This window comes from Pan troglodytes, chromosome 6 (genome assembly GCF_028858775.2).
Source record: "Pan troglodytes isolate AG18354 chromosome 6, NHGRI_mPanTro3-v2.0_pri, whole genome shotgun sequence".
NCBI classification, from domain to species: Eukaryota; Metazoa; Chordata; class Mammalia; order Primates; family Hominidae; genus Pan; species Pan troglodytes.
The window spans coordinates 166,243,653-166,256,560 of record NC_072404.2 but is presented as its reverse complement, the minus strand read 5'-3'; the positions used below and the strand labels follow the sequence as shown (position 1 = coordinate 166,256,560).

At 52.4% G+C, this 12,908-nt stretch overlaps 2 protein-coding genes and 1 non-coding gene across 6 annotated transcripts in view; 1 reads left to right on the top strand and 2 right to left on the bottom strand.

Annotated features, from left to right (window-relative positions):
* The window catches only part of SMARCD3 (SWI/SNF related, matrix associated, actin dependent regulator of chromatin, subfamily d, member 3), a 38,198-nt gene extending 36,789 nt beyond the window's left edge, over positions 1-1,409 (top strand). For all 3 annotated transcript variants that reach the window (XM_054655346.2, XM_016945944.4, XM_016945943.4), the window contains 4 exons: positions 137-272; positions 638-760; positions 887-988; positions 1,228-1,409. In XM_054655346.2, coding sequence (XP_054511321.1) covers positions 137-272; positions 638-760; positions 887-988; positions 1,228-1,281 — 415 coding nt within the window. In that variant the 3' untranslated portion in view covers positions 1,282-1,409. The remainder of the gene's footprint in view (positions 1-136; positions 273-637; positions 761-886; positions 989-1,227) is intronic.
* A 152-nt stretch (positions 1,410-1,561) lies between these two features.
* Positions 1,562-7,907, bottom strand: CHPF2 (chondroitin polymerizing factor 2). Of its 2 annotated transcripts, XM_054655343.2 has the most exons (4): positions 6,107-7,907; positions 4,766-5,330; positions 3,791-3,973; positions 1,562-3,010 (listed from the first exon to the last, which is right to left on the bottom strand). In XM_054655343.2, exons 1-4 carry the CDS (start codon positions 6,367-6,369, stop codon positions 1,703-1,705), a joined length of 2,319 nt encoding a protein of 772 aa, XP_054511318.1. In that variant the 5' UTR covers positions 6,370-7,907; the 3' UTR covers positions 1,562-1,702. The 2 variants fall into 2 exon arrangements, with proteins under 2 accessions (XP_054511318.1, XP_054511319.1); XM_054655344.2 differs by lacking the exon at positions 3,791-3,973 and having other exon boundaries at positions 6,107-7,905.
* Positions 1,846-1,962, bottom strand: MIR671 (microRNA mir-671). Its single transcript, NR_035981.1, has one exon. It is a non-coding gene; the product is annotated as a microRNA mir-671 (primary transcript).
* Positions 7,908-12,908: the final 5,001 nt, after the last annotated feature.

The window sequence follows — 12,908 nt, the reverse complement described above, 5'->3', positions numbered from 1 at the left end:
CGTTCCTGCCTTCCCTGCCCCTCCCTCTCCTCCCACTCCCATCTCTTCTCCCTCCCTGTTGGATCTGCCCCAGCCCCGGGGCCCTGGGGCCTGTATGGGGGCATCGTGGACACGAAGGGCTGGACTTCCCTGGCAGCGTGGACCCTTCAGACCAGAAGAAGACGGCGTGCTATGACATTGACGTGGAGGTGGAGGAGCCATTAAAGGGGCAGATGAGCAGCTTCCTCCTGTCCACGGCCAACCAGCAGGAGATCAGTGCTCTGGACAGTAAGGTGGGGCCCAAGCCCAGAGCTGGAGTGGGACATTAACCCAGACATGATAGAGGAGACTTTTCTGAGACCAGGGTGTGGTTGCAGATGAGCAGTCTGGGTTAAATTAAAAAAAAAAAAAAAAGAGAGACCAGACTCTGGGCCAATGGGACACACATGGCCCTTCCATGCTGCTTGGAGCTGAACCTCATTCCAAGTTTAGTTCTGCCCATCCCCTCCTCCCCTGGGACTTCAGAGAAATCAGGGGCTCTGAGGGGTTGTCCTTCACAGAAGAAACCCCCTCTCCCTCCCCTTCCCACCCGCTTCCTTTCCCCTCGTCTCCCACATCACCACAGCCAGGTGGAAAGCATCTATCTTTCTACCTGCAGATCCATGAGACGATTGAGTCCATAAACCAGCTCAAGATCCAGAGGGACTTCATGCTAAGCTTCTCCAGAGACCCCAAAGGCTATGTCCAAGACCTGCTCCGCTCCCAGAGCCGGGACCTCAAGGTGAAGAGGGAGACTCAGGGAGTACTGGAGTGGAAGACAAGCACAGTGGGAAAGAGAGTAAACGTTGTACTCCAGGGGCAGGTGAGGGGATTCAGGGCTCAGGGCTCACCCCACGCTCCCTCCCAGGTGATGACAGATGTAGCCGGCAACCCCGAAGAGGAGCGCCGGGCTGAGTTCTACCACCAGCCCTGGTCCCAGGAGGCCGTCAGTCGCTACTTCTACTGCAAGGTACGCAGGGACCCTTGCCCTGAGGCTTCCCCATCCTCAACTCCAAGAGAAACCTCCCTGTTCAGCTCGTGGGCAGCCCTCGCAGCTCCCCACAGTAAAGCTTCACCACACTGCCTCACCATGCAATGGCCCTCCCTGCTCCCAGATGCTCTTTCAGGGCAGGCGGTGTCAGTAGGTGGGATTGTCCTGATCACTCACCAGAACACTGACACCTGCTCCTGTTCTCACTTCCTCTAAAGATCCAGCAGCGCAGGCAGGAGCTGGAGCAGTCGCTGGTTGTGCGCAACACCTAGGAGCCCAAAAATAAGCAGCACGACGGAACTTTCAGCCGTGTCCCGGGCCCCAGCATTTTGCCCCGGGCTCCAGCATCACTCCTCTGCCACCTTGGGGTGTGGGGCTGGATTAAAAGTCATTCATCTGACAGCAGCCGTGTGGTCATTGGAAACTGGGGAGGGGAGGGGGAGGGGAGGGGGAGGGAAGAAGGTGGGGAGGCAGTGGGTCCCTCGGGACAACTCCCCATACCCTTCCCTTGGATTCTTCTCCTTACTCAATTTTCCCTAGACCTAAAAACAGTTTGGCAGAAGACATGTTTAATAACATTTTCATATTTAAAAAATACAGCAACAATTCTCTATCTGTCCACCATCTTGCCTTGCCCTTCCTGGGGCTGAGGCAGACAAAGGAAAGGTAAGGAGGTTAGGGCCCCCAGGCGGGCTAAGTGCTATTGGCCTGCTCCTGCTCAAAGAGAGCCATAGCCAGCTGGGCACGGCCCCCTAGCCCCTCCAGGTTGCTGAGGCGGCAGCGGTGGTAGAGTTCTTCACTGAGCCGTGGGCTGCAGTCCCGCAGGGAGAACTTCTGCACCAGCCCTGGCTCTACGGCCCGAAAGAGGTGGAGCCCTGAGAACCGGAGGAAAACATCCATCACCTCCAGCCCCTCCAGGGCTTCCTCCTCTTCCTGGCCTGCCAGTTCACCTGCCAGCCGGGCTCGGGCCGCCAGGTAGTCAGCGTTGTAGAAGCAGCCCTCCGCAGAAGCCTGCCGGTCAAATCTCCCCCCTATAGGAGCCCCCCGGGAGGGGTCAGCACCAGGAGGGGAGGGGGGGTCAGGGCCAGCCCCCGGGGGCCCTGGGGGTGATCTCTGTGGTGACAGGGCAGGATTGAACTCCTGGAAATGGACTGGAAAGAAGGCCTGCCAGCCAGAGATGGCATTCATGCGACAGCGGTTGAGGACTTCGGGCCCAGGCCTTGTCCACACGGTGGTAAGGAAGAAGAGAGTGTCCACAGGGTGCTTCTTCGAGACCACGTCCATGAGTCGCACCTGGGAAGGGGCCTCTGCTCGCACAGCGAGCCAGGCCAGCCTCGTCCCAGGATACCGTCGCTCTAACTCAGCTGCTGCAGCCTTCACCCCAAGAAATGGGTCTGGAGCTCCACGGCCACCTTCTCGTGGCCCGTAGACCAGCAACAGGGTGAGCAATGCATGTTCTCGTGGCTCCAGGACATTGGCTGCAAAGGCCTCGAGGAAAGCCGGGGCTGCAGCAGCTTCAGCCACCAGGAGTGGCAGCACCAGCTGCACTCGGGTGGCCTCAGTGACATAGGGCATAGGTAGGATTTCCACCCGGCTCAGTGGCCGCAGCAGGCTGACCCTGCGAGCCAGGGCCCGCCGGTGCCCACGCTGTGTCACACATTCCAACAGCAGGTCCAGGGTGTACTCCATGCCCCGTGCTGGGTCGAAGCGCCGATAGCCGTTGAGCAGTCGCTGCTTCTGGAAGCGCAGGCGGGGCTGATAGCGCCGATTGAGCTGCTCCAGGGCAGTCTCCAACGCATCACCCACGTCCGCCCTGCTAGCCCCCTGTAGTGGGCACTTGGGAGCCCCATCTGCACAGGAGAAGGTGTGCTGCTCTGTGAAGTAGTCCCAGCCCAGCACCTCAAAGCGGGAGTGTGGTGTGAAAGGAGCAGGGAGCCCAACGGGCCAGCTCAGCCCTGCCTCCCCTTCGGGGGTCAGCACGGTCAGGTTCCGGATCTGAGCCTGGGTTGAAGGGAATGCACCTCACATTAGTGCCAGCTCCAGGATCCTACCCAGCTCCAGCTGCCTGCGCTCTGAGATTCAAACAGCTGAGCTCTGTCCTAACTCCATCAACACTTAGTGAGAGGTCCCTTGCTAATCACTGCATCCCTTGTACATTATTCTTCACCTCTAAAATGCAGACGGAATAGGAATCATACTCACCTTACACAAATGCCATGAGAAGGAGGTGGAAAATGTGCTTTTTGCACAGGTAAAAGTATCTTGAAATAGAAGCTCAACAGCCTTTCTCTCCTATACCCAAAGGACTCACATCCTCTTCATAATCACACCCTTGTTTTCATCTATACTCCACCTCTGCCAAGCCCGACATTCAACTTGAGAATTCTCCCTTCTACCCTTGGGCTTTCTTGGGACAGTTCTAGAAGTAAAGAAACTTCAGAGTTTTTGCCTCCTCAGTGGACAGGCACTATTGAGGAGCTAAAACTATTCTGTCTGAACACTGTGCAGAGCTTCCTGATCCTCAGAGTCTACTTGCAAACCCCTTTAGCTGCATTCAAGTTGTGCTGGGAGCTTACCTTATGATTGCTTTGGACCCCCAAAGACCTTTGTCCCTGTAGTTGCTTTAAATTTAAGTATGGTCGGCCTCTTCCTGCCCTGCCATTATACAGGGCCTAGCCCAGCCCCACTGCCAGCTGCTCGTTCATTGCACGCCTGGACATCTCAGGCTCTCTCTGACCCTCTGACTGCGGTCCTCTGCCCACCTGCTCCTCTTCAGCTCACCTGCAGTTGTTCTATTTCACTGTAAGCCCGCTCCAACTCCAGAGCGCTGAAGCGTTTGTGGAGCCGGTACATGAGGGTACCTTCGGAGACAGGGTGCACGGCGAAGGCACTCAGGAAAGCCGAGCTCCCTTCCTTCTCAGGGTCCCTATTTTTGGCCAGTTCAAATGAGCGATACTGCTGCCCCTAGAGGGACAATCAGACCAATCAATGACACACACAAGAGCTGCCAGTCCCAAACCGCCCTTAACCATACTCAGTGTTCACATCTGTTAGCACTGCTGCGTTAGAACAGAGGACAGAAGAGGCACCCTTTCCAGCACCTCGCTTAACCCCAGTTCTTTCACTGCCCACATTTTGGAAAGTAGAAAGCAAGTAGGCAACTAAGGACACTCTCGGCTACTCTCAGTGCATTGCTTACGGGCTAGCCCTGCTCTGCAAGGAGCCATCACAGAAATAACATATTAAAAATAATAATAATGATACTTTCTTCCCCCAAAGATTCCCATTGTTCTTCAAGGGAATGAATGACACAAGCCAGAAAATCCTCCCAATACTTTGGTTTGAGAGGATGAGCCACCTCTGGGTTCTTCCACTCTTCTCCAGCACAAGAAACAGGGCAGCTCTCTGGGCTGGAAAAGTGATCACCTCACTTCTCTGGGGAGTAGCCATCTCTAAGACATGCCCACACTGCCATAACTGAAGTGTGGATGTCGGGGGAGGTGTGGAGGGCAGGGGGGCAGGGGAGGACTGGTGAGTAGGAGCACCCTTTGGTCTTGCTTAGGGGTTCCTAACAAGATACTACTTTTGATAGCCCCAGGTTCTCAGATTGCCAAAGGTGAGCAACGGAGGGCCCACAGAGCGGCCAGTGGCCAGGAAGGGGGAACAATGGCCCCTAAGGTGCTGCTGGGAGGAAGGCCAATCACTCATCCCCCACTAGCTTATCAGGGACTGGGACTGACTTGAAAGAGCTGTCACCTGGTGCTGTGAGACACAGCCGACGCCCAGAGAGTCAATGAGGCAGCGTCCAAGCCACTCGTCAGGACGGGCACTGAGAATGTCTCCTCGGCAGCCATCCAGATGTGGCCGCAGACGAAGCAGGAGACTCCGTGACAACAGGTAGCCAAAGCCCCCATGACAGTACCGGGCCTGCTCGCCTGCGCCAATGAACTCCTCTGCCCGGCCTAAGTACAGGTCTTGGTTGATGCTGAGGTGGCCAGCAAGGGCTGCCAGGCGGGGGGCCTGCACATATGTGTCATCCTGCATGATGAAGAACCAGTCGTAGTCGGCCCCAAAGTGTGTGTGAAGGTGGCGCAGGGTCTCTGACATGAGCCAGGCGGGCCGCTCATCCCCATGAGACACCACCTGCATCCCTGCTGGAGCCCGGGCCCCCCGCTGCCCAGTGAAGTAGAGTAACCGAGGGAAGTGATGGGCCACCGTACGGTTCACAGCCACGGCCAAAGTGGACAGTGTAGCTCGGGAGGTCAGGACAGCCACCAGCAACCGCTCACGGGAGCCCAGCTCTGTCTGGATGTACCGAGTCCTGTGGAAAGACCAGTGTGCCAGGGGTCAACTCCCTAATCTTTAGGAACCCAGCTTGTTCAGAATATACATCCCCCTCTAGGAGTGAGTTGGGGCTGAGAAGGGAGAAACTTCCTTCCTTGTCAATATTAATTAGGTACTGAACTGAGTATCCACTAAGTAGCTGACACTGGAATTGATTTGGGAGGGGAGGGAGTCTACCAAGGATAGATTAGGTAGGTTAGATGCAATTCCTACTCTGTTCAAGAACATCGAACCCTGGCTGGGCACGGTAGCTCACGCCTGTAATCCCAGCACTTTGGGAGGCCGAGGCAGATGGATCACCTGAGGTCAGGAGTTCAAGACCAGCCTGACCAACATGGAGAAAGCTCGTGTCTACTAAAAATACAAAATTAGCTGGGCGTGGTGGTGTGCACCTGTAATACCAGCTACTCGCAAGGCTGAGGCAGGAAAATCACTTGAACCTGGGAGGCAGAGGTTGCAGTGAGCCAATATCGCACCATTGCACTCCAGCCTGGGCGACGAGAGCAAGACTCCCGTCTCAAAACAAAACAAAAACAAACAAAAAACATCGAACCCTAATTTAACACCAATGAATGTGAGACTTTCTAAGACCTAAGAAGGAGGGAAAAAACAGAAAGAAACCATGATGGAAAGTAAGCCAGAATTGCTCCAAGTCGCCCGACGCCGATTGCCAATGGAAAGGCAGAGGCAAGGATTTACACCAGCCCAAAACAGGGCCAGTTTCTGGGGACTATGCACACACGTTGCTCTCACCTGAGCACCTTCTTGTAGGGCTTGTTGGGGTCCCTGTAGTAGGGGACAATCCGGGGTTTGAAGTCTTCATCATTTTGGTCTAGCCGAGCTCTCGAATCTGGATTCTGTGGCCCTCCTCGGTCCCCTACAGCCTCGACACAGGGATCTTCTCCCTCCCCCTGGATCCAGGAAACCCGCAGGAGGCTCAGGCTGCACCCCAGAGACAGCCCTAAGATGAGGGGAAGGGCTGGCCGCAGCAGAGCCAACAGGGAGCTCAGTCGCATGGTGGTAGGCCCTGCCAGGTGGGTGCCCCAGGGGCACAGCCTCAAGGATCAATGGATTGATGGGCACCAGGCCAGTAGTAGGCTTGCAGTTTTAACCAGAGAACCTGGGGTCAATGAGGCCAAAGACAGAGCAAGGCCGGCTGGCTTCCAGGCCCAGCATCCCCAAGAAGATTGTCCTGTCTTCACAACTCCTTCTGCCTGCTCTTCAACTGTGAAGGTGTCGGAACTAACCCCCAGCCAAAACGGTAATAAATGAAACAATCAATTTCACTCACACTGGGATTATGGTCTGTCTTCCACTAAAAAGAGGAGGAAGTAAAACTCAATACTGCCAAAGCTAACCCAAAAAGGAACACTACACACATCTGCAGACTGGGCCTAAGTCAACAGATGACAGCAAGCGATAAGAGGTAAGGGAAAAACACACGATCCATCAAAACAACAGCCCCCAACCAGAGAAGCCGGAGCCTGCCTCAGTGGGCCTTTCCGGAAGAATGCCTGCCTCTGGCATCGGTCCTCAGGCGGGCTACTGAAGGGGCTGCTGAGCCACTGCGGCAGGCCCGGTGGGCACAAGGGAAGGGGCCAGAGCCTCTTTCTACTCTGCTCCCCGTGTTTGAGAAGACGCAACGGCTACAGGAACCCCTCCTCCCACTCAGGAGCGGTCTGGAGCCACTCGCATGGCACACATAAATTCTGCCCACCCGAATGAGGTAGATCGGTGACTCAGCACTGACAGCCTCTCAGGAGCGCCATGGCCGATGGAGCCATCTTGCAGGGCATTCTCCTCGGAACCCCAGCTGCTGAGGAGACAGCAGGCGGGGACTGGAACTCTTACTGTGTGCGAGCGATTCGGTGCCTGGTTTTACCAGGGCCCCAGGGGCCAATTGAAGCAAACCAAAAGCAAAGAGAGAGCACAAGCAGCAACTAGAGACAATGCCAGGGTCCTGGGAACGCAAACAGAAGCGCGGCCAGCTTCCGACAGGACCCCTGCGCTACCTCTCGGCGATCAGAGACCAAGTCTAGCCCTAGAACGAAGGCCCGACGCGAGTCTTCGCCGTTCGTCTGAAAACAGAAATAAACTGGCCACGTCACCGGGCTGCTGAGAAGGGGGCTCGGGAGACCAGCTCGGGTCGTTCTGCGAGGCGGGGTCGGAGGTCGCGGCCGGGAGACTGGGGCACAGACCTCGTTCTCAGGCCAGTCGGCGGGAGCGGAGGCCGCGCCAGAGACAGCATCGAGGCCGCGAGCGCAGGACCAGGAGGGACGCCCAAGGCCCTCGGGGAGGAGGCCCGGGTTTCAGGGCCGGGGGCCGGCGGACACCGGATAAAGGACGGCCGGGGTCTCCCGGCGTCCCGGGAGGGGGCGGGGCGGAGGCGTGGGGACCAAGAGCGGCGTCCCGCACGCGCCTGGCAGGGAGCAGGGACGGGGAAGGGGGAACAGACCCCAGTGCCCGCTGAGGCGCCGGCTCCGCCGCTGCAGCCGCTGCCACCTCACAGCCCCTGTCCGCAGCTTCCTCTTCCGCTGCCTGTCAGTCACCCGTCTCTATGGTGACCGCATCCGGCCGCTCGCTCCGCCCGCGCGCTCTCTATGGTCGCTCCCACGGTTTCTCAGCACCGCGCACCTCCTCGGCTGGGATCCGGGCTGCCTGGCCCCAGCCGGCCGCCCCCCGATAAGACGCGTTCGCCCCCACATACGCGAATCCAGGCAAATCCAGAGTGGACCAAAGCTGCCCCGTAACTTGGGCTGAACCCCATCTGCCCTGGAAAAAGCATACCCCCACCCTCGAGAGCGCTTTTCTCCCAATTGGCTGTGGAATCCCATCAGCCTTTCAGTTGCCTAAGAAATGTTTGTTGTTTGCCAGGCACGTACGTTCATCTAAGGATGCTAAGTTCCGGGCATCTTCGTGAGTGCTGGGTAAACAAGTGGTGGACGAGATGGGCATGGTCCCTGCTCTCAGGGAACTGAAAGCTGAGGGAGACAGGTAATAAACACGCTTGACATGGCAAGAATAAAACAGGTAGAAATCCCAGTCTGATAAGTACCATTGCAGAAAAGCACAGAGTCCTGTGGAAAAACTAAACAGAAAGTATTAAATTAGACTGGGAATTTGGCAATGCTGAGATCCAAAGGTTCAGGAAAAGTTATCCAGACATGAAGTGGACAGTTTTCCAGGCAAAGAAAAGAGCACCAGAATGTCCTGAGAGAGGAAAGAGATTGGCTTGGAGAAGAACTGGGAAGGCCCAGGGCATCTTTGAGCCTGGTGAGGGGAGAACAGCCCAAGGTAAGGCTGGGGAACAGGGGACAGGTAAAGCATTCAGACCACCACAGTGGTTCCCCAACCAGAATGGCACCCTCCCTAAGGAGCAATTTGGAAATGTTCGGGGCAATTTTGTTGTCAAATGATTGGGGGAGAGGAGCCAAGGAGGCTCCGTGTCTTGCACATTGCAAGATGGTATCACACAAGAAAACTGCCCTGATCCCACACAGCTTTCACATGTCCTACTGAATATTCATATTGGTTAAAAAAAAAAACTGGTTATAATCATCTGATGTGCCTGTGTCTTATATACAAAAAACAAAGTAATCTTGTAGGGGTGTAAAATGTGCTGAATTTTTAAGGAATGTAACCACCATGTTAACAGAAGGAAGATTATACTTTGTTGTGTTCAGGAATTTATTAGGAATTACTCACCATTTTGGAGAACTGGGTCACTGATAGCAGTGTTATTCATAGCGTTCAGTCTGCATTTGTACTGTCACATTCAAGGTGCTCCTATGCATAACTACTAGCATCTGACTAATTATGCTTTCTAGCATACTGAAAAGTATTATCTTATTATAAAGGATTTCCTTTTATTCTTTCTGCTTTGGTTCAGACACTATAATTTTTTTTGAAATTATGTATGTAGTTAGGCTATACTATCTATAAACTTCATTTCACAATAGTAAATGGGGAGTTATAAAAATGTTATTAAAATGGAACATTGGGGCTGGTAAAGTTAAGAACCACTCAAGAATATCTTGTATGTATATCTTATAGATACCATTCTAGGAGTATATAAGATAGAACTCACTGATATTGCCTACCAGCACCTGTTATCCCTGTTTTAGTCTCATCGTTAGACTGCAACTGAATCTGTTCTCATCAGCTGGCACATGATAGGTTGTAAATGATTTGTTGGAAGAGACTCTGGGAAACAGCAGATACACTTAGCTCAAGGTCAGAAGATTTCTAGACCAGCGCTGTCCAGTAGAAATCTAGTGCAAGCCACAAATGTGAGCCATATATGTTGTTTAAAATTTTTTAGTAACCACATTTTTTAGAGTTAAAAAAGGTAAAATTAATTTTAATATTTTATTGATTAGATATATCCCAATCATTTCAACATGGAGTCAATATGAAAAATTATTGATGACATACTTTACATTTTTTTTTATATGGAATATTTGAAATCTGATGTGTATTTTACACTTAACAGCAAATCTCAATTCAGACTAGCCACATTTCAAGTGCTCCATAGCCACATATGGCCAGAGGCTACCATACTGAACACTGCAGGTCCAGATCCTTTTCAGTTACTAAGTTCCTAGGTAATTCTCCAAGAGACATTTCCTTCCTTGGGTCTCCGTTTCTTCATAATTTAAACAGAGTCTAAGCCAAATGTTCTTGTTTCCAGCACTGATCTTCTGTGATTTTTTTCAAATTTAGCCAGTCCCTTTCTCCTCTCTCTTTACTCACCTCCTTTTCTCCCCCATTTTCCCATTTCTCTTTCCCTATTTCTTCTCCCCTCATCCCGAGTTCTTTTCTCTGGCTAAACCCAGGGCGGGGTGGGCAGGGGGAGGGATGGTGGCTCACACCTGTAATACCAGCATTTCAGAAGGTCGAGGCAGGAGGATCTCTTGAGCCCAGGAGTTTGAGACCAGCCTGGGCAACATAGGAAGGCACCATCTCTATGTAAAATTTAAAAACTGTAGCCAGGTGCAGTGGCTCATGCCTGGAATTGTAATCCCAGCACTTTGGGAAGCCAAAGTGGGCAGATCGTTTGAACCCAGGAGTTCCAGACCAGCCTGGGCAACATGGCAAAACCTCATCTCTGAAAAAAAACACAAAAATTAGCCAGGCATGGTGGTGCTTGCTTGTAGTCCCAGCTACTTGGGAGGCCAACGTGGGAGGATCACTTGAGCCCAGGAGGTCGAGGTTGCAGTGAGCCATGATCGTGCCACTGAACTCCAGCCTAGGCAACAGAGCTGCCCAGAGCTGCTTGTCACCTTAGTTTCCTGATCTGTAAAATGGTAATAATCCTCACCTCGGAGTTTGTTGGGGGTGGGGAGTTTAATGTGATGGCATAAATGAAAAAGCATAATAAATATTGTTATCTGTAACCACACATTTTTAAACGAGGCTGGGAAAGGAGAAGCATATTTCTCCCAGGAGGCACAGGCGCTTGAATCTGTTTCTTTGTTGTGTTTTGTTTTTTGAGACAGGGTCTTGCTCTGTTGCCCAGGTGGGAGCGCAGTGGTACGATCTCAGCTTGCTGCAGCCTTGACCTTCTGGGTAACTGTGACCGCAGCTATGCGCTACCACGCCCGGCTAATTTTTGTATTTTTTTAATAGAGATAGGACTTCGCCATGTTGCCAAGGCTGGTCTTGAACTCCTGAGCTCAAAAGATCCACCTGCCTCCACCTCCCAAAGTGCTGGGAATACAGTCATGAGCCACCACACCCAGCCAAATGAGTGCTTTTTATGTGATCCACAATCATAAATAACTTTTTTTTTTTTTTTTTGAGATGGAGTCTCGCTCTGTTGCCCAGGCTGGAGTGCAGTGGTGTGATCTCGGCTCACTCCAAGTTCCACTTCCCAGGTTCACGACATTCTCCTGCCTCAGCCTCCCGAGTAGCTGGGACTACAGGTGCCCGCCACCATGCCTGGCTAATTTTTTGTATTTTTAGTAGAGACAGGGTTTTACCATGTTAGCCAGGATGGTCTCGATCTCCTGACCTCGTGATCCGCCTGCCTCGGCCTCCCAAAGTGCTGGGATTACAGGTGTGAGCCACCGTGCCCGGCCCATAAATAACTCTTTTGCTTCATACAGAAGGGTTTTACAGTCATTTAACTGTATTCTTTTTGTAACTATATTCCCATTTTACAGAGGAGAACATGTACTTTGCCCAAGGCCACACAATGAAGCATAGAACTGGGGTTATGCTCTTAATTATGCTATGCCAAGTGAGGTCTCCACCTAGGTACCCCAGCAACACACGAAAGTCACTTCGTTTAGGGCACTTAATTTCATGGTGTCAAGGTCTGTTTTTTTTTGTTTTGTTTTTGTTTTTTTAGAGACAGGGTCTAGTTCTGTCACCCAGTCTGGAGTGCAGTGGTTTGATTATAGCTCACTGCAGCCTTGAACTCCTGGGCTGAAATGATCCTCCCACTACGGCCTTCCAAAGTGCTTGGATTACAGGTGTGAGCCACCACACCCGGCTTGTTTACTTTTCACGTGTTCCTTCTTTATTATGAGCTCCCTGAGGTCAGGGAGTGACTTTGCACCATTGCAACTCCAGCACATATATCTGAGCCTGACAGATAGTAGGCACTTCGTTGGTGGAGGATATTCTAGGAAAATGTATGTTCAAAGGCATGCAGGTGTAAAATAGCATGCTTAATCTCCGAACTATTTAAGTAGGTAAGTTCTACTGAAGTATGAGTTTGAGAAGAAAAACTAATTCTCATTGTTTGAGTCACGGACTGTGGGCGAAAAGGTGCCACATTTGGAGAATATGCTCACAGGGAGCAATAGCTTCCTTTGCTGCCCCAAACGTCACTGATGGTGAGGCTTCTGCTGCACAGGAGCCTGGAGAAGTAACAAAGATCACAAAGGGCCTGCCTTGTACTTGAGGCTAAACATTTGGAGTTTACAATGTAGGTAATGTGAAGTCCTTGAGAGATTGTATTTATTTTTAAACCATCCAGCCCAAAATGTCATGTGAGAGATTTTAAACAGTGAGACTCAAAGGGAAAGTAACGGGCCCGGTAGCATGGCTAACTAATAAACAAATCTCAGCCAAGGGGCCTTTTTATCTCGGGGCCCTTTCCACCAAACTTGCATGGCTTCAGTGGAAACCTAACAATTCGGCAGCGGGGAGGCTAAGCGGCCGAGGTTCCAAAACAACGTCTGGCACCTTCTAAAAGTTTAACAATGAACCAGCCTCTAAAATTAAGGTTTAATGAAACCAAGGCGCTTTCTTTCGTGAAGGAATTCCGTTGGCAACATCTTCGCAGCGATGCCCCGCTTTCTGGAACCCCTGCCCAGCGCCCCCTTCATTTTAGTCCTCCCCTCACGCTCCCACCTCTCCTCTCCCATTGTTTCGACCTACTCCCGCTGAGGCAAGCTGGGAAGTGTAGTTGCACGCCCTGCTGCCTGAGTCGGTTAGGTAGCTCTAAAAACTCGTAACTCCACAACAGTTCAATGGATTTTCGAGAGGTGGGGTAAAGCCTGGAAGGCTCAGCCGGTTTATCCAACGAGCAATCTGGGATTTGCAG